The sequence below is a fragment of the Squalius cephalus genome (assembly GCF_949319135.1).
Source record: "Squalius cephalus genome assembly, chromosome: 1".
NCBI lineage: Eukaryota > Metazoa > Chordata > Actinopteri > Cypriniformes > Leuciscidae > Squalius > Squalius cephalus.
The window spans coordinates 44301704-44329545 of record NC_137122.1 but is presented as its reverse complement, the minus strand read 5'-3'; the positions used below and the strand labels follow the sequence as shown (position 1 = coordinate 44329545).

General features: G+C 39.8%; 1 protein-coding gene across 1 annotated transcript; it reads right to left on the bottom strand.

Annotated features, from left to right (window-relative positions):
• Positions 1-107: 107 nt before the first annotated feature.
• On the bottom strand, positions 108-26440 carry vat1 (vesicle amine transport 1). The gene is made up of 6 exons (XM_079874555.1): positions 25615-26440; positions 19840-20047; positions 9934-10104; positions 8419-8508; positions 3764-4005; positions 108-1734 (listed from the first exon to the last, which is right to left on the bottom strand). The coding sequence occupies exons 1-6, from the start codon at positions 26068-26070 to the stop codon at positions 1456-1458; spliced, it is 1446 nt and encodes a 481-aa protein (XP_079730681.1). The 5' UTR covers positions 26071-26440; the 3' UTR covers positions 108-1455.
• Positions 26441-27842: the final 1402 nt, after the last annotated feature.

Genomic DNA, 27842 nt, shown 5'->3' with positions numbered 1-27842 from the left:
AAGAGAGGGAGTTGACAAATTCCAAAATGCATTAAAAAAAAAAAACCCCTATAAAAAAAGCTGCTGTGAAGATGTGAGTGGTTGTATGTTTGTGACCGTCTGGGATGTGGGGGTGAAACCTAACTGTCATCTCTAACTAGCCTAACTGCTGTTGCTATGCCAACCACCATGACGAAAAGGGTAAGAGAACAGGGGAGAGAAAGCGTAGTTGGAAGAGCCAGAGCGGAGATCATATTTAAATGCGAGGTGCAGGTCAGCGAGATCACGTGGTAAGCGGTCACGGGAACGAGGGGCGGAAAGCGTCAGGATCCTGAGGAATCCTGGAGGAGGTTCTGGAATGAAAGGCCACTCCTGTCTTTATGCGTCCACATCTGATACAAGAGAAACGATGGGAAAAGGGCTGGGAGAATGTTCTCTATAATTGGTCCTGTTTGCCAAGCTAGACTCATTAAAAGCCTGGCACTTGCCCTGTTTTAATGACATGGCACATTGATCAGCTGAAGCCTAAGAAAACCTTGTTAGTTTTTGGGATAATGTTGGCGAGGTGTTTGAGAATTTAGTACACATGCGTGTGCATGAAAGAGGCTTGTTGTCCCTCTCGGCCAATCAGAAACCACCCTGACTCCTCCAGGGGGTGGAGCTTGAGTGCATGTCAGTGAGTCTGGTCCAAAACAACATAAACAATGGGAGTGTAGGTGGGTGCTCTTGTTTTGTGTGCCAAGGTGGGCAGGAAAAAAGTTCTTTCACTATTGATGATGTACGACAAATCAAACAAACGCACCCACTTCAGAACAGAAACGAAAATTGAACGGAAAACCCAGTCTTACAGCGGATACACAAACACACAGAGGGGTGTAGAGAGCGAAAAAGGTGGTTTTTGGTTTGCGTCTAAAAAGTTAACTAATATTTCGGTGGAATACAATAATTTTATAGTGCATTAGTTTGGCAGGAATATTGTTAGAAGATATGGTAGTACAATTTTAAAGGGTGCAGAATAAGGTTATTTTGTTATATAATTAAAGACATTGGTTGAGTAAACACTGTGGTGAGGTTTATAAAAAGGATAATACTGCCCTAACACGCCTCGGTGGCGTGCAGTCATAAGAAAGAGTTAGAAAGGATGCAGCAAAACTGTGAATAAATACTACCGGGTTACAACAGAACAATAAAGTGGTGTGTTCCCTTGGTGTACAGTGTGTGTGTGTGTGTGTGTGTGTGTTTGCATGCATAAGTGGTCTGTGAAATCTGTTGATTGAATGATTGCAGAAATGCAGATCTGACCTAATGTTAAGAATCACCTGGGCTTAAGCTAATTACACTATACACCCCTCCATTCACACACACACACACACACACACTTATAACACACGCATACATGCACACTTACACACACACTCAGACCACTCCCAAACCGCTGACACAGACACAAAGCACATCCACAATGTTTCTCTCCCCTCAGTTCTCCTCTTTCTTGGCTTCTTCCTTCTTTTCTTCTGGTTTCTTGTCATCCTTCTTGGTCTCTTCCTTCTTCTTCTCCTCCTTTTTCTCTTCCTTCTTGGCCTCGTCCTTCTTCTTGTCTTCTTTCTTCTTGTCGTCCTTTTTCTTGTCGTCTTTCTTCTTCTCCTCATCTTTCTTGGCCTCCTCTTTCTTCTCCTCTTCCTTCATGGGCTCGGTGGTGAGGATGATTTTACCGATGTTGTGCCTCTCTTGCATCCTACGCATGGCATCACCGACCTGAGAGAGAGAGAGAGAGAGAGAGAGAGAGAGAGAGAGAGAGAGAGAGAGAGAGAGAGAGAGAGAGAGAGAGAGAGAGAGAGAGAGAGAGAGAGAGAGAGAGAGAGAGAGAGAGAGAGAGAGAGAGAGAGAGAGAGAGAGAGAGAGAGAGAGAGAGAGAGAGAGAGAGAGAGACTGGTGAGGGTGTGGATGAGGAACGGCAGAGAGAGCAGCTTGACGGGCCATCTGCTATGGTAAGAATATCTAACAAGCTGTTGACAGTTGATCTAATACTGAACTTCGCGCGCACACAAACACTATTTATGAGATTTTATGTGTTTTTTTTTTGCTTACTCTAGCGAGTAAGGTGGCTGATGACCTATAGACACAAGCCTTAAGATTTACACCATTGTCAACTGCTTTGCTGGCACTTTCATCCTAAAAGAGCATTTTGTTATCAATGGGCATTGGACAAAACGCCAATTTTGATTTCATGGACTTCATATGATGTTTATTAACAAAGTTTGGGAGGAGCACGTTCAGATAATTAAACACCTGTGGAGCACACTCAGTTAATCAACCCAATCAATGAGTTAAGAGGTATAGATATATATAGTAAATAGATTTCACTGCAATCACAAAAGGTAGTTGAAAACAGAAAGAAAAAAACATTGTCTACTGGCAAGACTGACAGGCACATATCGACAAATGGCAGTAATCTGAAAATAGCCAAATATCAACTGATATTGTTTTTCAACGCCCAGTACTGATATTTAGATAGCTGTGTGGCTTGATTTAATTTAATAAAATTCATGCATTTTACTATTTTTTATTACAATTAATACATTTTTTTTTTTTTTACTATTTTAATTATATTCATATTTGTATAAAGTATTACATACATTTTATTTATTTATTTATTTATTTATTTATATTTATTTATTTATAAATAAATATAAATAAATATAAATAATATATAAATATATTTATTTATATTTATATATTTATATATATTTATATATATATTTATATATATATTTATATATATATATTTATATTTATATATGTGTGTACAATTAATCGTTATTAATTAATATACACATACACTATTTAATATATATATAAAAAAAAATAGACATTTTTTGAAAAAAAAAAATTTTCACTTGTCATTTACTGGTGAAAAATGAAAACAATTGTTATTCAGCCAAACATCAAAATGGGCCATAACGGACAATATATCGGTCCATCACTAGAAATGTTGATAAAGTACAACTGAAAATGAATTACTTTTCTTCTTCGAGTATTGATCAACGTACATCAGCTATTCTCTGGTCAGTTCACCAGCCTCCTTCTCTGTTTTTCCCCCAGGTCACCTCTCCTTTACCACTCTACCTAACAACCAGCGCCACGGCAACAGCGAGCCATCTCCTAGCAACGAGGAAATGCAACCTGGCCCTGACGATTGACTCGGACAGATTGAGGAAAGAGAATGAGACAGGAAATGAGAGTGAAGGACAGGGAGAATGAGTTACCAACAAACATGGAGCGCTTAAAACTGCGCTTCTCTCACCCATGAACTGAAATCATGTTGAAATATGCGTTTCACTTGAATGTGAAAGCACTTCATAATTCTTTTTTGGAATTTTCTGTAACACCAAAGTCTGATGAGGCTAATAAAAGCCCGGATCGTCAAAAAAGCATCAGCTCGCATTCACGGTTACTTACTGTAAGCAGGAAGAGACGTCTCCATAGCAACAGGGGAGATAAGAAAGGAGAAGAAATAATAGGGAAAGATGGATGAAAGAACGAGTGAGGGACAAAGCAAATACGCTTGATCAAAGAGTGGAAGGAGTACATGGGTGGTGGTTGAGGAAGATCATGAAAGAACACCCACGCATATATATCTCAGCATATATCTGCTCAAGGTGGAATCTCAATGGACTCCAACATCCTGCCATAAAAGGAGTTCTTCCCCCCCGCCCCCCCAAAGAACTCAGAACACACAGATCAGTTAAAATGACCCCCATTAGACGCTCATTCATTCATTCACCTGCTCTAGGTGGTAGGTGGAGTCAATTCGGGGCTTGATCTTGCCCTGTTTGTACAGGTCCATAATGACCGCCATGGCCTGAGCAATGAGCTCACTCTCAGAGTCCAGGTAGCCCAGGTGAAACCCGCAGACCGAGCGGTTCCCTTGGATCAGACTCAGGGTGTGAACGGAGAACTGCTGGTACCAGGTCTTAGCCACTGCAAACAGGTTCTTCTTCTGGCCCGCCAACATGTTAGCGGCACCTGCAGGGTCCAAACACAAACATCAGGTTGACACAGAAAACACAGAAATGCATCAATCCATTAGGATCATGGTGTTGGGTCTATTTTCAGTTTCAGCTTGATTTTGGCAAGATATTACTATGATTTAGGGGATGGGTGGTATGACCGAACAACCAGTTACAGTGACAACACTTTGTATCACGGTGATAGAAAACATCTAAAAAGTTTGGGTTTTTAATAAATGCAGCCTTGGTGAGCAGAAGAGACTTTCAAAAACATAAAATCTTACCGGCCCCAAACTTTTGAATGGTAGTGTAGTTTTTTTTAGCTGGACAACAAATGGATAATGGTTTTATATATTAAAATAGCATGTGTAAACGCCTGTAATGGATAAATCGGCGAAATAAATACGAAAATGTATATAATCTCAACTTTTGAACTGAGACAAACGATAATATTATTCATTACAAATATGTTTCTTGCTAAAATATTTAAAAAAAATAACGTAAAACAGTCAAACGTAAAGCAGTTATAAACCGTTTCACAAAATCTCTACCAGTAAATACATTTCTACCATCATACCACCCATCACTTTGTCCTAGCATGTAAAAATGTCTTTGCACGTGCAAGCCGTTTGAACTGTAAGCATGTTCCCCGAGCATGAATAGGTATTTGTGTGAGTTTTCTGCGTGCAAAATGTGTGTGTGTGGTTGACCGATGGGTGAATTACTGCTTAATGGCTCCCACAGTGAGCGTTCTTCATTTACAGAGGAATGACATGCCTCTCTAGCCCTCCTTCTCACTCTCTTTTTCTCTTTTCCAACACTGCACTCTTTGACCCGTCTTCATTCGCTCACTGTCCGCACATCCTCTCGCGTCGCTTCCCATGTCTGTCACTCCCTCACTTGTTTTCTCCCTCTTGTTTCAGTGTTTCTCCACACGATTTTCCTCTTCATTTCATACATGTCCTCTCTTTCGTTTTCTAACAGTCTAGCCATCACTCTTTCGGTTCACTTCAAAGGTGGCTTATTAGCATGAAATAAGATAAGAAAGCCACATATTGGGGAGACACAGGATATCAAAGTAAATTACACTCTATAGTACCATTAGAGAAGGGGAAATGTACACAAAACAAATGACAACCCACTCTGTTTGTCTCTCTTTCTCACACACACATTGATACAAAGCGAGCTCTGAGTTGGCCTGTGATTTGGACCTGACCCAGTCTGTTACATTCGGACACATTCTGGGTTCTGTGTCAGATAGAGGAGCCATTGTTCCGATAAGGCAGGATAAAGGAAGAGAGTGAGTGAGAAAAAGAGACGGAGGGACAAAGACAGTTGGGTGGGACTACTGGGCGCCATGTTGTTTGAAGGGTCTTGTTCCAGGTATTGTGTTTCTGAAGTTGATTTACTGTAATACGTCACTGTCAAGCAGGCCCGGTTCTTGGTAGCTATAGAAGAGTGGGCAAATACCCCATTTTATATTACAGCTCTCCATGATATGAGAGTTTTTAATCTTCTTTTCACTTAAAATAAAATGCTACCATTTTCACTTTTCTACTGTCTAGTCAAGTCACCATTTATTTAGCACTTTTAACAATACAGATTTACAGTGATAATAGGAAGTTTTGGCTGTACAGCAGCTCTAGAATAAAGTTATTGTCCAGCTAAAGTTAATTTTGATTGATTCACATCCATTACAAAAATCATTAGTTATTAACTTAGGGGCCGCTTACACGACAGCGTTCTAACAGAAAACCCTTAACGTGCTCCGGCCCGCTCATTCGCACAACAACAGTGCCTGGTGGCTCGAGAACGCAAACCTTGAAATAGGTTCCAAGGTGCAAAAGTGTTGAAAATTTTTGAAAAACATTATCATCTCTGCATAAACTTCAAAAACGCAAATCTGTGAAGACGCTTACAGCGTGCACATGCGTATTACGCGTTTAGTCTATAGTTATGCGCATTTGAATATATATGTGCGCAGGCGTGTAGTCTTTCTTTATAAATTGACATCAACAAATTACTTGTCTGGCCTTAAAAACTCATAATACAGAATTTATTGTCGCTTCCGCGTATCCATGTTTAATCTCTGTTTAAATTTCTAGTCATCCAGTTTTTTATATCAGCTATGCATTCCGTTAATTTTGTGAATTGGTAAGTTTCGTCAGGGCGTGAAGAAATATAGAGCTGAGTGTCATCAGCATAACAGTGAAAACTAATGCCATGGAAGCTAATGATATCTCTTAAGGGTAGCATGTACAGAGTGAACAGCAACTGTCCAGTGACAATTTGGAAAGAAAATGCCACAGAAGCCTTCTGTAATTAACGCAACTGTTCACTTCCTTTGCGCTACTTTTACATTGTTTTTCAATGTAAAGATGCACTAGACGGACGTGTTTGACCATTGCACTCGAGTCTCGCATCCATACTTTTGCAGCTTCTCGTGCATGACGTGGGGTTCTAAAAATGCAGCACTCAAGATAAAAAAAGTTCAACTTTGTAAAGGGGTAGTATAATGCCCCGTTTCACAAGATGTAAAATAAGTCGCTGATGTCCCCAGAGTGTGCATGTGAAGTTTTAGCTCAAAATACCCCACAGATTATTTTTTACAGCATGTTAAAATTGTCCCTTTTTAAGGGTGAGCAAAAACGTTCGTTTCATTTTGTGTGTCCCTTTAAATGCAAATGAGCTGCTGCTCCCAGCACAGAGGGCGGAGCATCAAGAGCTTGTGTGTGTTAGCAGCTCTGAGAGACTCAAGAAGAAATGACATGTAGAATGCAACAGGACGTTTCTGAATGGTTAGTTGATGAATTTATGTTGCTGATGTGGAGTTAACCATCTTCAAGTCTTTGATTAGTATATTCGGTCATGATAATCTATAAAATCGCTCGTGTGGGAACTGTTGCAAGATGCCTACAGAGTGCCTACAGAGCTATTGCATTTGTGTTACGTACTGTATTGCATGTGAAAAGACGCATAATCAACCACCCCTTTAAATAAACGTTTCTCTATACCTGCACTGACATGTTTCTCGAGTTTTCAACAGCAAAACGGGTTCTGTGTGAATGGCCCCTGATTGATTGAAAGATAAACAGCTCATCCATATTTCAGTGTTATTTAAGGAGACAGTTTGCCTTGTACATTCAGTTTAACAACATTAACAGCAAGCCAAAAAGGGCAAGGTTACAACCTAAACTATGCATTTGCATTCATACACTTACATTATGTTCTTGCTCCGTCCATGCAATAAATGCACGTTCTTAAATAAGCAAGGTTTTCTAGCGTATTTCAACTGATCAATGTATGACCCATTTAAGTGGCTGCCAAATGACACTTTTAAAATCAGTCAGAACTATAAAAATGTATATTCATATTTACAAGAAAATATGAAGATACATACATATTTTTGCCTGTGTGATTGTCAGCCTCTGCTTTTCCGCTACAGACTGAAGCGTCTTGTGAGTGTATAACACGCCACACTGTTACTTTCAGCAAATAAAAGAAAAATACTGCACTTTTCTGGTGTTATTTTTTGATTGGTTGAGTATTCATTAAACTTCTGAACACACAGCCCACCTCAGATTGCTTTTAATCAAGGCTCAAATCATTAAAAAAAAATTTAAAAAAAGAAAAAAGTTTTACACTAGCCTGGATGCCAGCCGAACTTAGCCCAGCCCACAACATTTGCGGTTGGGAAGTTAAGTCTGGACTTGATCCGTTGTGGAGCAGCTATGCTCGAACCAGAGCTGTTTGGACCAATCAAATTGTCAGGGCGGGCTTTATACGATGATGGACAGATGAACAACAGTAACGTAATCATCCATGTCACCAAAAGAGCGACTGGGTTGCGATAAGATTTGTTTGCTGCATTGTCAAGTTCTAATCCTAATCGGAGAACTTGTTCGTATGCATTCACCTTTACTATTTCTCTCAAAAATGACGATCGTCATGATCGATGATTCTTTTTACAACAACGGCAAAGATCGTTTACACTCTTCTTCTTCTTACCATGCGTCGCTCAACATACGTCACTTACTCCGTTGCTCTGATTGGTTGTAGGTCTATCCAATTGAGTGCAGAGGCATTTTCTGTCCTGGTTCGGTTGAAACACGCCCCTTAATCACAGCCCAATGGAGCAGCATCAGACTCATATTCTGACTAGAATCTGAGTTTGATGACGTCAGCCTAGATTAACACTATCTGTGCCTAAATTTTGATTGCGTGGGCGTGGCAGACTTCGGGTGGGCTCAGCACACCCCTGCCCCGCTGTCCACGCCATTCAGACATGTCTACTGTAGTTTTTTCAACTTAACCAGTAAAACCTTAGATTAGACATTACTTTAACTGTAGCATTTGGTCGAAGTGATGAAAACTTATAAACATGTGGAATGTACACAAGCTGATATTCAGAGTGTCCCTCGTGGCTCACCGTAGCTGATGAGCTTCCCCATTGGCTTCAGTAGGTTGTAGCCCTTATGGGTGTCAGAGCCTCCCAGAGGATCCAGAACAATATCCAGCCCTGAAACACACAGGCAGATGCTGAATTACCAAATTAATTCTCCTCCTTCATTTACCATATTTATAAATACTGTATCTATTAAGTCAAATTCAATGTAAGTCAAATTCAGAGTGCATGTTTTCAGTTAACACATTTTTGTGTGAATTGTGAGAGAATATTGTGTAAATTAAATGTTAATTGGCAGTCATAAACAAGATATACAGCATGTACCAAAAATATACACCACTGTAAAAAAAAAAGTTTGGGGTCAGTAATATTTTTTGAAAAATGTACACTTATAAAGCAAGGGTGCATTAAATTGATCATAAGTTACAGTAAAGACTTTTCCATTGTTACAAGATTTCTATTTTAAATAAAAGCTGTTCTTTTGAACTTTCTCAAAGAATCCTGATGAATATGTTTTGTGTTTCTACAAAAATATTAAGCAGCACAACTGTTTTCAATATCAATACTGTTTTCAGTATTTCTATTAATCAAAGAATCCTATAAATGTTTTAGTTATTTTGATATTTTTAGCAACGCATGTTGACAATGTTTTACCATGCCAACGGTCTAACAGCTAAAGAACAACACTCTCAGAAAAATACACTCTGCTTTGTATCTCATCCAAGTCTCTTTTTTTTTTCTCCTTTATTTGAAGTGTGATGGCACAGGTGTTGAGTCTTTATTTATCCCATTTCAGAATCTCTGTCTTATACTGCAGATGGCCTTGTCTTAGCAGTTCAATTTTAGCACATCAGTGTATAGCTGAACACAAAAAAACTGTTATTTTATGGGTTAACATTGCTCTAATCTTGACCGGAGTGGAATGCCATCAATGTGATAATGTTTCTAAATTTCTAAGATTGCTATGGTCAGAGGAGTAGCCTACATCAAATAAAATGTTCATCGGGGAAATAATTAAACAAAAAGAAAGGAATTTGTTTTGTCCATTTCTCTGATAAGATAAAAAGAGTAAACAACATTTTATCAGAATGCGTGTTAAGAGTTACACCTGACTAAACAAACACAAAAACTCAATATACACATCAGATACACAACCAAAAACACAAATGTGGAAGGCAGATTAGACAGATGGACTCCAAGGTTAAATATACAAAAACGGTCCGTTAACAGCAATTCAAAGCAGAAAAAAAATACACTGTAGACTTCTTAGCGGAGACTTTATAGGCTGTCCATTCTGTCTTTGATTGCAGTATATATTTACTAGGCTATTTGCACACGTTAAAAAAAATTTAAAAATAAAAAAATTACAAAAATAATCAGGATTCTTTGATGATTAGGAAGTTCTAAAGATCAGCATTTATTTCAAATAGAAATCTTTTGTAACCTTATAAATGTCTTTACTGTCACTTTCGATCAATTTAATGTGTCCCCAAACTTTTGCATGGTAGTGCAAAGCTGGTTTGCAGTGTTTGTGCTTACCTTTGGGGCTTATTTTACGGATCTCCTCTACGTAATCACGTGTCCGGTAGTCGATGGGGTGCGTGACTCCACCCTGGCTGATGACCTCATGCTTGCTGGCTGAGGCGGTGCCAAACACTGTAACATCGTTCACCGTTTTACACAACTGAGTGGCAGCGATGCCTACTCCACCTAGAGAGGGAACAAAACAAGAACTCTCAACACAAAGTATTTTCAGCATTTTCCATCTCAAAACAAAAGCAGAACCATGTAAGCAAAGGGTACAAGAGGACAAAACTCAATGCAGCCATTTGACCTTAAATATGAACAGCCACCCACTCATGTACAAACATTCGGGCCATTGTAGCAATCCCATTATGCCCGTTTAACTTGTGGTTTCAAGGACAGATAGCTTTGAGTGTCTGTCTGATTAATTCTTGTTTCTCCAGAAGAAGAAAAACGTATTCGAGTAGAAACGCATTATAAAATCCATAAAAAAATTGGTCAGGAGTCATTAACATCTAAAAGCTTAATGTTTAAATGTGGTGATTTCTGGTGAAAGTTGTACTTGAGTAGAAAATGCCTCATTCAAGAAACATGAGCAGAACAAATTGTCTAAATCGTTCGTAAAGCCGTTCTGACGCAAATTTTCAGATTCACAAAAATGTTCGTATTTTCGAAGTGTTAGAAAAAAAAACTTTTTTTTTTTTACTGTTCAACTTTGGCACTCACTGTCCCTTTTTACCCAGCAGTCCAATCACAGTGGAGGAGGGGCAGGACAAATACTACACCGACCAACCATCCTCCTTGAACAACGACTGAACAGAGAAGTTAATATTGCGGATTACTGCATTTTTATACTCAGTCATTTTCTTAAAAATTAGATACTAGTAACACATTACTGCCATGAATATTCTGTATCATAACAACCAAAGTATCTCAGCTGGAAAAACGCCATTTTCCAAAGAGCACCAGGCATTTTTTAGCTGGCTAAAAATGCTTTGGTGGACACACGATAATTGAACATTTATTGCTAGGCATATGGCCAATTAGTCTCTTTAGCATTTTTGCTAAATACTGGAGCCAAACCTGAGAAGTCAGTCCAGAAGATTCCACAGTGTTCCTGGACACATAATTGACGTCGTTGTAACTCATGAACGGGGGTTATGAATGAGCGTGCATGCGCGCCCTATTTACCAATGTTTGAAATTCATTAATATACACACGTTTAACTAGCAAATCTGTGGTATACGAAGCTCTTGTGAATCCAGAGGAATGTTTTTGTAAAGGTCCATTTTACACGCAAAAAATTTGCTCGTATATTTACTAAAGTTTCATGGATGAGGCTCAAAATCTGCTACCATTACTACCGTAAAACAGCAAACATTACAATGTATTTTTGTGTACAAGCTTTAACCTCAAGACTGAGAGTCTAGGCTCCAGGAAAGCAGGTCACAATCATGAGCTCTTGTCTGGGGTCTAAGTCTTAAATATTCCATTTAAATCAGACATAGGTTGTGAGCATTTAATCTCAATTTTAACTGTCTTGCATGTGTGTTTCTAAGGGAGAGGCAGAGCAGTGTCTTAAAAGGTCACTAGTGTCTTAAAAGGTCACTAGTGCATGAACCTATAAAGGGTAAAGCTTATCTAATGACAAAATTAATAGAGCGCACATACATACAGTGATACTCATAAAATGTGATCATCAAATGCTCTAGGCTTCAGATTGTGAGGAACTGGACTTGCAAACACACACACACACAGACACAGACACACACACACACAGGATACAACATTTTAGTTCCTGACGTTCTAAAAAATGAAGTAACTTCTAAAAAAAAGTTCGAATTTCAATTTTAAATAACAGCATGGGGAAAAAAAATAGCCTGACAATCTTAAAGTCCGTTTTAAAAATAAAATGTATACAAGTGGGGGGGAAAGGAGTAGCAGGCTTGCAAAATGCATCTAAATAAATCTATAACTCAGTACAGTCTAGCTTGTTTGGGACCAAATAATTTATATTTCTTGATAAACTTATATTTTCCTCTTATTTTTTGTTACAATACAGCAGATAGCAGAGTAGCAGAGTTGAATGGTTGAGCTCGATGCAGTCAACACTTATGCGAAATGATAATATTTACTTCTCTTGATGATGTTACTTCGATCCAGTGAAAGTTGTGTGTGGATTTGTTTAGCTGTATGTTACAGAAAGAGTTCAGTGAGGACTGACACTGAATCAAGCTCATGTAATGTTCATATAGCCTACAGTATCTTCTGTTCCATCACTTCATTAAACGGCTCTCTCTTCCTCTCTCATTCACTCGGTAGTGAATGAAGTTTGTGTTGCCATGGCGACTCGCGAAGAGTTGGTTTCTCTGAAAGCAGCAGGGCCGCCATTTTCTGTGTCAGAGAGCTCACAATGCATGAGAACACACGTCTCTTTCACATCGTGCTTTTTAACCTGCTGTCTCTCTCGTCTCGTCTCCTGGACCTCGGGGTTTGCTGTGCCAGGCCGCCCCATGACCACTGAGCTCCGATCACAAGACCTGCGGTAGAGCTGCCAAGAGATCCCCTTAACCTCACAGAAATGTACACAAAATGAACCTCTTTCATGTGTGCTCATATCTACTAATCTCCAAAAGTATGTGCACTTTATTCTCCCTCACTCAGTCTCATGTGTTCGTAAGTCTTTTGTGTGAATTTCTGCATCGGTAGGAGTGGCTTCAAGCATGGGAAATCACCTTTTAGACCCAAGGAGGTCTAATAACTAGAGCAAGATATTTATATGTTTTATATAGATTTTGTTTTGAAAGAAATTTATACTTTTATTCAGCAAGGATGCATTAAATCTATCAAAAGTGATAGTAAAGACATATTTGTATGTTACAAAAGATTTATATTTCAAATAAACGCTGAACACAAAAATATTAGGCAGCAGTTTTTAACATTTATAATAATAAGAAATGTTTCTGAAGGATCATTCAAATATATTAAATTAGATAACCGTTACTTAACAGTAACATTTAAAAATTAACAATATTTCACAATGTTAGTGTTTTACTGTATTTTTGATCAAATAATTGGAGCTTTTATATTTAAAAATAAAACAGCAAAAATTCTTATTTACAAAAATTAATATTTCTTTCCAACAGTAACTATTTACCATAGAAATTGTGGTAAACATAGTTAAGTGGTAAGGGAGCATCTTTATTTGAAATACTTTGTCCACACTGGTCTTTTGTTGTGGTTTATTCAAGATAACCCGCCTCTAGACAGCATGGAAAACCAAAAGTGTAGTTGGTCACTTCAGAAGGTCTGTTTCTGTCCAAGCGAGCAGTTCTTGGCCAGAATAAACTGCAGTGTGGACCAGACCGTATAAACAGGAGAATCTGCTTAAGAAAATTAAGCAGAATGTTCATCTAATCAGGCTGTTTTACACAAGGGCGTACGAGGGTGAAACACACACAGTGAACTCTTTATGTTTCCCTCTATCCACACATTCATACACACACACTTGGCAGCCAACAATCTCGGTCACAACAATTTTACCCTCCCAGTATCACCCTCCTCTAGCGAGAGGGAATTTTTCCCCAAAACACAGAGGAATTCTGCAGATTCCCAACATACGAGCACTCAGCCCACACCCTCAGTGCAAATAGAGGACAGAGAGAGAGAGAACGGGACTTGTTTCACTGCAAGCTTTTTGACAGAATTCAAAGTGGAGGTTGCAAATTTGTGCTAATTTATAAACAGCTTCTTTTATCTGAATCTTGTTCTTGAATTCTTTCAAACGGATCTCAAATCAGAGCAAAGTTCCAGAAAACTAAATGAAACGGCTAGTGACTGGTCAATCGAATTCAAGTGAGTCACACACCAATCAGACAGATAATGCTGTAGTTAGTATTTGGCATGTGGTGCCATCACAATGAAGAGGTTGTGCTGTTTATTCAATCAAGTGTAGGCTACTCCATCACATTTTAAAGGGGATGTCTAATGCTATTTCATACATTCTGACTTATTTACACAGTAAAAAGAGTTGGAATCTCATGCTAAACATGGCCAAAGTTTCAAAAAACGAGTTGGATGTATGACAGAGTATTTCTGTGCCAAATACACTCCTTCAGGATTCGTATAAGTTTCGGAAAGTTTTTTCCGAGTATGGCCCTGTATGACGTCATAAAGGGCGGAATTCCTTGTATGGGCACTTCTGGAAGAGTGTGCGCACATCAACCAGAGCGAGAGCAAGAGCACGCCCATCAACGTGCTTCGTTCAGGTTACGGAAGCCGTCGGCAGCGCTGTCATTTTGTTTTTAGACCACGAAATCAGTGTGTTTTTGGTTGTGAGGGAAAAATAACCTTGTTCAGCTTCCCAAAGAACTCAGCGTTAAGGGAACAGTGGATGCAGTTAAGTTTTTCCAGGGCACCAACGGAGTTGTGCAAGTGTGTTCCCGGGATTTCTGTGACGAATGTTTTATAAACAAGGCCTAGTTCGACGCTGGATTTGGATTTGCAGATCATTTGAGACTGAAAGATGGAGCAGTCCCAGCGATGAAAGATCCCGGTCATGAGTCGGAATTGCAGGCGGTAATAACGTCAAATGTCTGTGTTTTGTTGGCAATCGTGCATATAAATGGAAACGACACGAACATATAGGCCTAGTGAATCAAAAGTGAACCAGAGATAATGCGATGATGTATTGTGCGTGACTCTTTAGCTCCGCCCACAGCATGTCTCCGGGAGCTCGGCTGTTTTCGGAAAGAATTGGTACAACGTATCTGTCTTTTATAAATCTGATCAAACTAAAGACTCTTCGGAGATATGATGGATGCAATGCTACTCTATATAGGTACTAAGGGTGTCACGATTTCAATTTTAAATCGAAATCGATCGAAATTAATGCTCAATCTCGATTATCGAATCAAAAAATAGAATCGTCGATGCTGCCACGCCCCCATGTCACCTCAGAGCGAGAAAAAAAAACACACGTGTCGAAGTGCTGCCAACTCTCACTCATTCACCGTGAGACACACGCAATTGACACTTTTCACACGCTCTCACGCCACACATCCATTTTCTCACGCACAGAAAAATGGCGAAGCAAAGAGGACACGGAGACCGACAGACTAGACAGAGGTTACTTTATGATATAAAAAAATCTCAGCTCTCAGATTCTGTCAATTTTATTACGAAATTCAAACAATAAATACCGCTTTGGCGCTTGTAAATGTTATGTGACAGATCCCTAGCGCACGTGAACCGATCATCTCTACTAGCTAATAGTAAAAAAACATGAACACTGTTGAAAGATACAGTACGACTTACCGAAATGTATATTCCTCATACATAATATCGATCAATCAGTGTTTTTCATCAGCGTGAAGAGGTCAATAACATAGCTGGACAACAATTATGTCACATTTACCTCAGGAAAGCCATTTAATGACCATAATATAGGCTACAGCACGTAGTTGGCAAGAAAAAAAATAGCTATAGAGAGTATTTTGCTAAATATGTGTTCTATATTACATATTATATTTTTTACTTATATCATTAAATAAAGTTGTTATTATAATAAAAAAACGCATTATATTTAATTATTTTTAACCTTAAATAATAGCCTACTACCAGCTGATAGGGCTCTCTGTATGTTTACAGCATTAGGTGAGTTTTTTTTTTTCTTGAGACAAATTAACACCTATCTTGTGTAGCCTACCTAATATTTATCCAAATGAGTCAATATTAAATCAAATCACAATAATTGAATTGAATTGAAATAATAAAAAAGCGTAGCTTACCAGAAATTGTACCATGTAAACATTGTAACATGTTGTCACTAAACCTAATAAAATTCAGTTTAGTTACTAAAATGTTAGTGACAATCACAATACACTTATTGTGATGCAATTTTTTTTACAATCAAACAAATCGAGAATCGAATCGAACCGTGACTTTAGAATCGAAAATGTAATCGAATCGAGGATTTGGAGAATCGTGACACCCTTAATAGGTACTCAAGATTCACATGAGATTGGCAGAAACTGAGGGTTATGTGCCCTTTAAAAGGTGCTCAAGGACACCTGGGAATATGCTAACTTTAGCCTGATAGCACTAAAAGCGTACGTCCCACCCTCCCTGCAAATCGCCGTCCAAAGCCACGCCTCCTGAAAGCATGAACAGCCTAGAAGACAACGTTACTGCAATACATCATTGAAGGTGAAGTACTAAAATTACTAACACTGAAACTGATATAAAAAAAATTTTAAAAAGACAAAAGCACTTAAAAGTACTAAAACAGCATCCAACTCAAAATATTAAATACTAAAATAACACTGCAGATTTTTTTCTTTTTTCCCTCACAAAAAGCAATAGAAAATTCTTCAAAACCTCTTCTTTTTCCACAGAAGAAACAGAATTCATACGAGTTTCAAACGACATGAGGGTGAATAAAATCACTTTTGTATGAACTATCTTTTAAAGAATAACAGGAGGTATGGACTCTAAAACATCTTAAGAGATCGATTTTGTATATCATAGCTGATGGTGACTGCTCTTCCAGGATGTTGTAATCCTGGAATGCTGTTTTTGGTGCGAGTGTAATGTTTGCTTTATTTTACAAACGCAGCACCCATTGAGATCCACGTCTTTCCTTTACGGTTGTCCAGATAAAACAAACTATTATAACAAGTAGGCGGCTCTTCACAGTTGTGCGGGAAGCATCAGGGCGGATTAGAGTTTGCATTACAAATGTGTTGCGTCACATGCGCTTTCAACCACCTTTGACAGATCTGATCACAAAACGTTTTGGGCCCCATACACCTGTATTTAGTCTGTTTGTGATGGGATACTTTTATGGTGCCTCTGCGCACTTTTTGAAGCTAGACAGCTTCAGAGTGACCGGCTTCAAAAGTTATATGGGTTGAGACCAACATAAGGGTGAGTAACTAATAACAATTTTCATTTTTCCTTTCAAGAAAACACATCAATATTTGCATGAAATGCACATAGTGCTCCATATGAAGGTGCAGTGCCATTCTTAACTCCTAGTGAAACTCAAGAGGAAACACATTTCCAGTTTTACAGCGAAACATCCTGTTCACTAAGATACCAAGGGTTTCCTGAGTGCACACACACACACAAGCATTCATACACACACAAACAATCTCAAGAACAAGAAAACACAAGCTGAAACAAAGAAAGATGGTTATAATTAAGAGAAACATGATGTGCTACATGACTACAGACTACTCATCTGTGACTGACGCCTCCGTTCCAGAGATGACAGACCAGCTATTTATTTATTATGGGGGTTTTGGTTTGATTTCTCTGCAAATATTTATGACCACTACTAAGTTTTGTCTTAAAACATTCCCTCTTTCGCTCGCTGTTAGGGTGTGGTGGTGGTGGTTCAAGGAGACGCTTTCGAGATTGTTTGAGATTCCTGGTTTCTGCAACACTCCAGTTGGACGAGAGCGTTTCCTTCCACCCCGAGCCAAAGCTTCATCCACACCCACACTGATGCATATGTCCACCAGCATTCACAGCGACAGGGGATATCAGACACATATCAGACCCCAGAGAGGGAATATGAGAATATTTCAGTCCGTTCATTGGGCCTCATTCATGAAAAACAAGAGATTCCTGTGTAAATCATTCCTAAATCCATTCTTGCGTAAATTATCCCACTGAAGTGAATGCTAAAATTTTCCAAGAATGGTTTTATGTATGATTTACACAAATTTCTTTTCTCAAACGTTGCACTAACAAGTGTAAAAATGTTTCCTCACAAGCGCACAGAAACAAATGAAACATAGAAACTATGCATACAAAACACTGAAATACCTCCACTGGGCTATATCATCACTTTAAAAAATAATTTAAAGAAGAAAAAAGGCTTTCTAAATACTGACTTTTACTACAGAACGTCCCTTCCAGGGTTCAGGAGGCAGAATGCTTCTTAAAATGAATTTCCACAATTTCACAAACACATTAATCTAGCAAGAAATACAGATGCAAAAACCGAATGATGTATATTGCAATAAAGTTGTCAATTGCCAAAGACAAATACCAATTTAAATCAGTACATCAAAGCATGGAGGAGAAAATTATGTTGCCTCTGCTACAGGCAAAATCATTTCAAAACAAAAACAAAAAACCCATTAGATTTGTACAATATTTGTTGAAGGAGTAATGAAACCGAACACTAGGTGACGCTGTGTATGAATTGCTCAGATGAGCTCAGAACATGGTGTCAATGATGATTACCAAATTGTGTTTCTAAACGTTAAGTTACAGCAGTTTACAATAAAAATCAAAATAACGGAGAGGCAAAAAAATTATTGGTTGGACTCCATGATCCAATGAATCTGCATCTAACATTAATGTCGGCATGAAACGGACATTGCGATAGTCTTTTCTTCCCTACCGTGGTTTATCTTGGATTGTTGTGGTTTGCTATTCTTTCGTTTGCTGCGATCTCATGTGAGTGACAAGTTTTCCTGCCCTGCAATATTACATAAAAATAAGAATTTATTCTTGGTGACTTTAAGCCAGAAGTTAAAAGCTAAAATTTAAATTTGGTATTTGTTTTTACCAGTATGTGGCGCTGTGACCTTGGGTGCTTGGCCCTAACTATACTTATAATCAATGCCTTTAACAATTGTCAAATAGCTTTGTAATGCATCTTATTACACTTGTTGAGCCATTTTTGTAAACTATGCAATAAAAACACACATTCACACACACACACACTACAAAGCACAAACAATTATACGTCAAATATTTCATTTTGAACAAAGGTTGTTTGGTACTTTTCATCATGACGTGCGCACTTTAATGGTGGTATTTCTTAGATATGTGGAGAACGTACTAGAGTAGTTTGTTCTCTAGTTTGCAGATTTTATCAGCAATTTAGCTACTCCCCTCAGTTATCCCACTTGTTTTCCTGACATTTTCTCTCGTAAGCAAATATAATATCACTTAGAATGATCAAAACAGTGATTCGTTTTATAGTTATACTACAAGAATATGCTCATGAGCCTAAAATAGTTTTTTTCTCACTTAGGTTCACAAAACACTGAATCTAACAGAAAAAGTAAATCAAATATAAATGCTCATAAATAAAAATGCGCACTTAAAAACCTAACACCGCAACACACTCACAGGCAACGCCGGGATCCGACAGCGAATTGTGACTGAATTATCCATACGTGCACACTCACAAGCGCACACACATATACGCTGTTCTGTTCTAACTAGAAAAAACGGGATCACTTGAAATGTTACATAATGAACAACTGTGTAATCCACAGTTCACCCAAATAACTCTCATCCCAAAATCGGTAAGTGTTTTCCAATACAACCACAGAACAGTCTTTACTGGTGGCAGAACATTGTCTGAACATTTATAAACTAAACGGCTGCTAAGGAACTCGCTCGAATGAATCTATCGATAAGAGATTTGTTTGACACCTACAGGAATATTCTCTGAGAACAAATAAACTATTCAACCTGCACCTGCACTTACAGTGTCTCCCAAAGGTCATTATTTAGAGAGCACAGATTCCCAACACACACACACACACACCCCCGCACATATGTACACCTGCACATAGAGTGAAAGATCCCTTAGGGAGGACACTTGGAAATAGTTAATTAACACAAGGGACTCTCTGATCCACTCACATGAATGATGGGAGCGCGCAAGTAAATGTAAACCACTGCTGTACTCCCTCGCCAGCGTAAAAAGCCCCAGGGCTCCCTTTTGGCCAGCTGCAGGAGCCATATACACAAACACTTACGCACACCTGCACATGATGGATATATCTATTGTGTTGTGGCTCATGAACATATAATTGTATTAGGTTGCATGTAATCCCTGTTATGAAGCCGTAATACATTTGCATAATCTCCCCACACATTTTCACTTACCTGCGGCCATATGGACGAGTATGCTCTGGTTGGGACGCAGGTGCCCAAAGTCGAAGAGCATCATGTAGGCGGTGATGTAATTGACAGGAAGTGCCGCCGCCTCCTCAAAGCTCATGCCCTCGGGCATCAGGAAGGTGTGTGTGGTCGCCACCACAACTACTTCCTGCCACAGACCGCTGCGATTCAGAACCAGAACCTTATCACCCACCTACAGACGTGGAAAGAGAAAGAAGTGTTGAAGGCACATTTGGAAAACAGCCCTGTACAATATGCCTTTCAGTGTTTTACGCCACCGTCAGTCATCATAGCAGCGCTGCAGCAATGTTGTGTACATCAATATACATAAAGACTGTATTCGAGAACATGTGATGAAGCTCATTGGATCTGTATGGTGATTTGCTCTTTTCGGTTTTGCGTAGCGTTGGATGGTTTTTTTTTTTTTACTTGTTTGGCAAGACAATCGCACAGCTGCACAGATCTGGGGGATCTTTTGTCTATGTTTTGTTGTCATTATCCTTCAAAACAGTTAGCATACTTTAACAAAATATTTGAACCTGTACTGTTGGCCATCTGGACTGTTTCGCTCAACTTTATCTCGGAGCAGATAAATGTGCTCCATTTAGAGTCGTTTGATAATATCTGTTGTAACTGAAAATCCTTTAATTACCTTGGAGACCCATACACACAGATACAGGAAAACTGAACAGACTTCCACTACTTCCTTTGGAATGAGGAGATACAAGGTATGCAAACGTTTACACACACATTTGTAACACAGACCTCTGAGCCTCCATTAAGTACGTTTACATGTGCAGTTAAAAATCAGTTCGTTGCATAGTCGAACTGCATCTGTCTGTTCAAGTACACATGACAATGCATTGAATCGTATATTTGAAGGATAAATACACATTGCGTGTCTTTCACAGCATCCGCACAACAGTGAAGAAAACTGTAGTCTGACTGAAGTTGGCATGGAAATTCACCTCATCTATTTTCTAAATGCATCTTATAATGACTTATCCATGCATTTCTTTTCTTTTTTTAATGAGCTTGTAATTTTTAAACAAAATGTCATGATTCGATCTTCCAGTAGAACGACAGACTTCTCTCTGGTGACGCACAGGTTCTTTAGTTATTTAGCCGACTTAAACCCCTTTCCAACAATGGACCACATTAAGAATTTACATTTCTGGGTGAACTTTCCCATTAAATACTGTATGAGCAATAGCAAGTACAACTAATAAACCTACATAAATTGCATACTGTAATTCCTGCTCCAATCGCAGTCCAGAATCGTTTTCAAGTCATTGGTTGACCCAGTGTTGTCATATCAGACCGGTCAAGCTGCTCAGATAAACAAGATTGCCATTTGCCACTCTGTTTGGTGTCGCTAGTGCCAACAAATGGCACTTCACCTTTAAGCGGTGTTCAAAATTCATAAAGGCAGTGACACTGATTGATCCGACCTTTGTAACGTGCACAAAAAAACTCTCAACGCTTATGTCCCGTCCTCCACTTGTGTATTTTCTCAATCAGTAGCATCATAAACACTCCACTTCCTCCACCACTCTTTCTCTGTCTATCACTTCTTTTCATCTCCCATCTCCCCCTCTATCATGCTCCGTCTTTCTTTATTTCTAAGATCAGTTCCTCTCATCAGGGGGCAGGCAGATCCTTCAGCCTCAATGAGCTTGAGAGAAGACAACACACACACACAATGTCGGAAAAGCACCTCTCTCTATTTCTTTCTGAGGACACACAAACTTGGCATAAATGTTCAATGGAGCTTCAGAAACCACACACACACAGAAGCTTTTTTCAAAGTAAAACACAAACACTAATATACCCAGCGCTTCCCTCACAGACAGGAAGACACACACACACACACACACACACACACACACACAGACAGTCTAATAGGCCCAAGGGACACATGGGCATCTTTGTCTATACTGTCCAATTAGAGAGTGGGGCTACTCCCAAGCCGATATGTCTGTGCCCCATTTCATCTCTCCTCCCTGTCTCTCTCATCTCGTCTTCCACATCTCAGTCTTGCTTTCTGCCATTCCTCTTCCTCCTTTAATTGGACTTTCTGCACATCACAGATCAATGGGCATTCATGTCTCGGCCAGGAATTGTGATCATGACTCACCATACGGGGAAACCAAACCTCTTCCCCCTCCTTTTCTTTCTCTCTCTCTCTCTTCATCAGACTCTCAAAACGGTCACACTTGCGACACAAACTTATCATACTTTGTATTCTGTGCTTGCACAAAAACAAACACTTTTCAGCTGAGGTTGCAAAGATCAAGGCCAGCTGAAGGTCTTGTGAGATGTCTGTCACTGGCTGCGCGAGTCTCTCCTGTCTCATCCTTTCCTGTAAGCATGCACATACCAACTCAAACACACATGCACACACACTGATTTTGAAGGGTAAAGTGGCTATCTAATGCATTAGGCTCATGAAATACATCTGTCGGCGAACGTGTAATCTTGTTGCCGTGGAAATGTGCAGGATTCTGCTCCATAAAGCTTTGCTGTCTCCCAGCACTGATTTTGTCTATTTTATCTGTGTTTGTTTTGTATGTGACAGCAGTATCTCTGCGGTTAAGGCTCCGGTCTGCAAGCACAAAGAACGGCCACTCAGAATCCCACGTGGGGCAGTGAGATACTGAGATCACAATCCGGTTTTATCACCACTCTGCCTTTGAGCAAGACACTTAACCCCAGCACGCTCTAGGTGGGGTGCAATTAATGCAAAAATACACTGTTGCATCTATGAAATAGCAACTAATTATGCAGGAACTAATTCAAATGGATTTCTGCTATATTTCAATATCTATTATTTTAACTCGATGCTGAAATGAAATACTTTTGGGAAGCTGACATGTCCTGCGGTGTGCACTAAAATAAACAGCTTTATTTTAAACAGCTTAATTATTTTTTTATCATTATTATGCATGCAGTTCAATGACCTCATTAATCAAGAGATTACACTAATTATTAATATTTATTTCTTCACTTTTTTGTGCTGCGGGATTTAAAATGAACTAGAAAAGTCAAAGAGGTGACAAAAATGGTGGAATTTTATATTTTATATAAATATTATTAATTTTTTACATTAATATAAAAATATAAAATGGAACTTTTTAACCACTGACTTGCCATCTGGCAAAAAAATTTACATAGATTGCACACAGATATGTATTATACATGATAGTCCTGTGGAAGTTGGTCTTTTTTCCATGTAAAACAATTATAAAGAAAAAAAAAGTATTAAATGCAAAGTTAAAATACTTAAAATGCACAAGTTACTGCCGTCAGAGTTTGACTTTTGAAGCATATCCATTTATTTTTGCTTGTTTTATGTGGCACCTGGTGAATCTGGGCTTAGATATATATTTTTTTTATCCTCATCTGCATTATTTAATCTCTGCAATTGTCAAATTATGTCATACTTCCATCATAGTGGCAGTACTCTCTCTCTACCCTTCGTCAAAACCACTTGTCTTGTTCTACTCTCATTTACTGCGCAGTAAAAAGGTTTTTTATTACTCCACAATGACACAGCTCTAGTATGTTGACTGTTGAAATATTAACTGAACAAATCTTGGCCAACAACTCCGTAACTCTACTCTAATTGTGCAGTTAAACTGCTCTTAAATTAAACTACTTGAAAAGACATCAGGTTTCCATGTCAAAAATCTTATGTTAAAACTGTTTCTCGATGAAAATAGTTACACGGCACCATCAGATTCAGCTAAAACGGCGCGTGTCCCTGCTGTTCACTTACTGGTATTCACTGCGTCGCTGTTTATCATCGACCTGTCAAATCACACACACACACACACAGAGGGAGGGAGGGAGAGAGAGAGAGAGAGAGAGAGAGAGAGAGGAAATTCCAGGCTGACAATGTGGTCCAGAGGAACATAATTGTGAACAGATGCATCTGATCCTCGCAGCAGAACTCCGATAAATATTGTGTGTGTGCATAAGCAACAAGTTATATGAATTATTCATGAAAAAAAAAATTCTAATATACTAAGAGTGGGCACAAGAGAGCAGTTTAGGAATAACATCTGTCAAGTCATGTGAGAGGATGTCATGGCCTTTAGCATTCACCTCTACAGTTCTCAAGAGTGTCTTTACAGAGATCCGTCTCTTCCTCTAAGAAAGAGTCATTTTCTGGATATCACAATCAGCAGATTCCTCACCTCACATGCTCACCAAACAATGTCAGCTTTGCCAAACACTATCAGGACTCCAAATGTGAGATGAAGCAATTGTTTGCTTGCTGACATGGTAATAGAGAGCGAGAGCGAGAGAGATAGGGTGGACCATGACCTTTTAAATTCAATATTGATGACAGACAAGGCTGAGGAAGGGCTGAACCATTATCTTCCTTCTCCGCATCACCCACCAGCCAACGCCTAGTGCTTGCTTTTGCTCGCTCCCTCTTTCTCTCTCTCTTTAACTCATATTTTAATCTGCATTTCACTCAATTCTTGAACATCTTACCTCGACTGGCTCTCATTAAATATGTTTATTGTTCTCAGTAACACAAATATCAAATCCTTTCAACACGCACAGAGAGAGAGAGAGAGAGAGAGAGAGAGAGAGAGAGAGAGAGAGAGAGAGAGAGAGAGAGAGAGAGCCAGCGCCGGTGCATGGCGTTGCCATGATACGTTGCCATGGAGACCAGCAGCGACCACCAGGCATGACTCATCGATTTGTTCATATGGAGCGCATAGAAAGTCAATCAGTCCACGTCATACTAAGACTCCGCTGTTTTCTCTGGACCTTAAGGGCTGAGAAAGTAACCCGAGCGAGCATTAGGTTTATTTACAGTACTTTAGAATCGCTGGCCAACTATATCAAATACGGTAATACTAAGAAACTGTATTGCGTTATATAGGCCCTAAAGGGAAGAACTTTGATTATTGTGTAGAGAGGCTAAAAAAGAGAAGAAGAAAATCTGGCACTTATGATGAATGATGTCAGGGAGTATGTCGGTGTCACAATGCGGGAGGCAGATGACAAAGGGCGCGTGCGATTAGCATTTTCCCCCCTCGCGAGCCTCGCCCTTTTTCCTGCGCGTGGGGAGAGAGAGTCCTCCACGCGCGCACATTACACCGGGCATCGCGCGCACAAACAGCTGAAAGTGAATTAACAATGTCGAAAGCATCATCTCACTACTTATACGACTATAATTGACGCGGCTGGCGCGTCTCAGGTGAGACAATCTCTGAGAGAAAAAGGGCGGTGGTTCCTTCCATTCACACTCTGAAGCCATAAAACCAAACGCTTCTATTATAATAAACCAAGCTGCCTACATTGATCGTGACGCGACAGGTCATCGTTTATAATAGCTCTTATTTAGCGGTGTGCATAAAGTATCAAAGGCGGGTTGTTACTTTCCATTCGCCGCGCGCACAAGCAAAGCTCGCGCTCCCGTTAACGTTTAGCGTTCTGGCCCATTGCTCGGGTCAGCGCGACAATAGCTCCGGTGCTTCTGAAACAAGGCTACCGGCGCCCCTCCCGCGCCTCTTTTGTCTCCGGTGGCGAGTGAATATGAGAGGACTTTGAAGTTGTCTCTTCGAATGACTGACTTTTTTTTTTTTTTGCACAGCGTTAAAGATAATTAAGATAATTAAAGATATAAATAACTGGGAAAACATTTTATAACACGTTGTGTGTGGAACAAACTCGTTATAAAATGAACAGCGCATATTAATATCAATAAATGTCTGCATAGAATAAAGCAAGTTTGCTCACCTTTCTGTCAGTCACATCTTCACCGACAGCCTCGATGATCCCGGAGCACTCCATGCCCGGGGACACCGGCGGGGACGGGAGTCGGTCGTACAGTCCCTGTCTCGCCATCAGATCTGCGAAGTTCAGCCCGCACATTTTCACGCGCACCATCACCTCGCCGCTCTTGAGCGCCGGTTTCCCCTTCTTCACCTGGAGCTTCACCTTATCATACCCGCCGTAACCGGTGAGCACCAGAGCCCTGTAGCTGAACGTGTCCTCCTCTGGGGCTTTCTCGGCGGCGGGCGCTGGGGTGTCGGCGTCGGCGGCGGCGGCAGCGGCCTCGGTGGACGCGCTGGTGGGCGGTGGGTCTGGTTTGCTCTCGGTTTTTGGGGACTCGGCGGGCGTCTTGGTCTCCTGCTGCGGCTGCTTCTGCTCCTCGGCGTTTTGCTGCTGGGCAGGTGCGTCTTCGCCGGACATGGTCGGAGTTTGGGTAGAGAACTTTTGAGGAGAAAAGACTCGCGTTTGTTTTCCTGCCTCACTCAGGCAAATATTGAAGAGCTCAAACAACCTGAAATATGCGAACGGCTTCGCGGTCCACGGTTTTCTCAGCCTTTGCAAAAAGGATGCTGGAGCCTGAGAAGGTGGAGGACAGGGAGACAGAGAGAAAGAAAGGGAGTGGAGGATGCCTCACGACGACTAGTGAGTGACCCGAGGCTCTGACAACTATTGAGAAAAAACGAGGCGAGGCGTGGCGAGCTGCAAAGCCCGGAGAAATGGAGTTGAGGGGGAGAATAATGGATTGAAGAGTCCAATGAGGGAGTTTGTGCGCTGACAGGCAGCTGTGCTGACTTCAATTTAGTAAATGCAGTCAAGCTGTTTTTACTACTCAGCTGAAATTCAGACGAGAGAATGAGAGGAATTCTGGCTGAGTGTTAAATACACTTTCACAGATTAATCTTTATTTTTCTGTTGGAATGTGTAGGCTACTGTTGAAATGTAACCTTAAATATGCTAAATGGGCTGTTTTAAATAAAATCTATTTATTTGTATTGTAAATTGATTCGGTTCAACTTATGTTATTTTGTTGTAAATATCTGTCATCAATCAGCAAAATAAAACAAAAAAGTAAATTTCATAAGAAAATAATTTTGAAAATCTGCATTCCTCTTATTGCTTCAGACAACAAGATCTGATTTTCTTATTGATTTTAAGTAATAATCACATTGAATGCTGTGATTCAGCCATAGAAGGCCACAGGTTCATATTGAGTCAATATAAATGGTTCAGACAGAAGCCAAAGCATTTGATAATCATGTTGCCAAGCTACGCACGAACTGGAAAAGAGTAGTAATTGCTGTGCAAGCTCCACTACACTGGACAAACTGATGTATAATCATATTTTATTGTATTTTAAGACAATACACAATCCCCCGGCTTCACAGACAAGGCTTAAAGGGATAGTTCACACAAAAATGAAAATTCTGTTATCATCATTCCAAACCCGTAAGACTTTTGATCATCTTCATAACACAAAGGAAGATATTTCAAATGATATTTGAGAGATTTCTGTCCCTCCATAGACAGCTTTAAACATATAAACATTCACCAGCGCACACAAGAGTTGTGGTTAACGGAAGCTCAGCTCAAGCATGTTCGCCTGACGTGCGAGAACCAATGAGGTTCATTCTCGTGATGGGGGTGGGGGGTCACATTCAAAATGAGAAGAAATATACTGAACCAGGAAATCAAACTGGTACACAACGCCTGTATGAGCAAGAGGTGTGCATGTTAAAACCACAGTTTATAGCAGCTCCACGGTCTGGAGTTTTAAGTGTTGTTTTTGTATGTAGTGCACGGATGTGTGTAGAGGCGTGTGTGTCCTTCGCGTGGCTGTGGAGGCGTGCTTATGAGCATGTTTGTGTGCAACCAGAAGGCCAAGAGGAAATGTCTATTTATTCCTTCTATTCTCCAAGACCGATCTGGAAATCACAGTAAATTCACACAACCATTGTTAGCACTTGAAGGTGGTGCGTCCATGTGTTTGTGAGTGCTTTGACATAACTGTTCTGGCAACAACTCTGGCCAAAGTAGGCATGCTTTTGCACACTAAATCACACCACACCCCAACACATTTATACCAACATACACACAGCCACCCTCTGCAATAGGAAAGGTCACTGAAACTGCACTCTGACTCATCAGCAAGTGCAAAGGAAGTGCTTTGAGAGAAACAGGAAGTGAACTGTAGG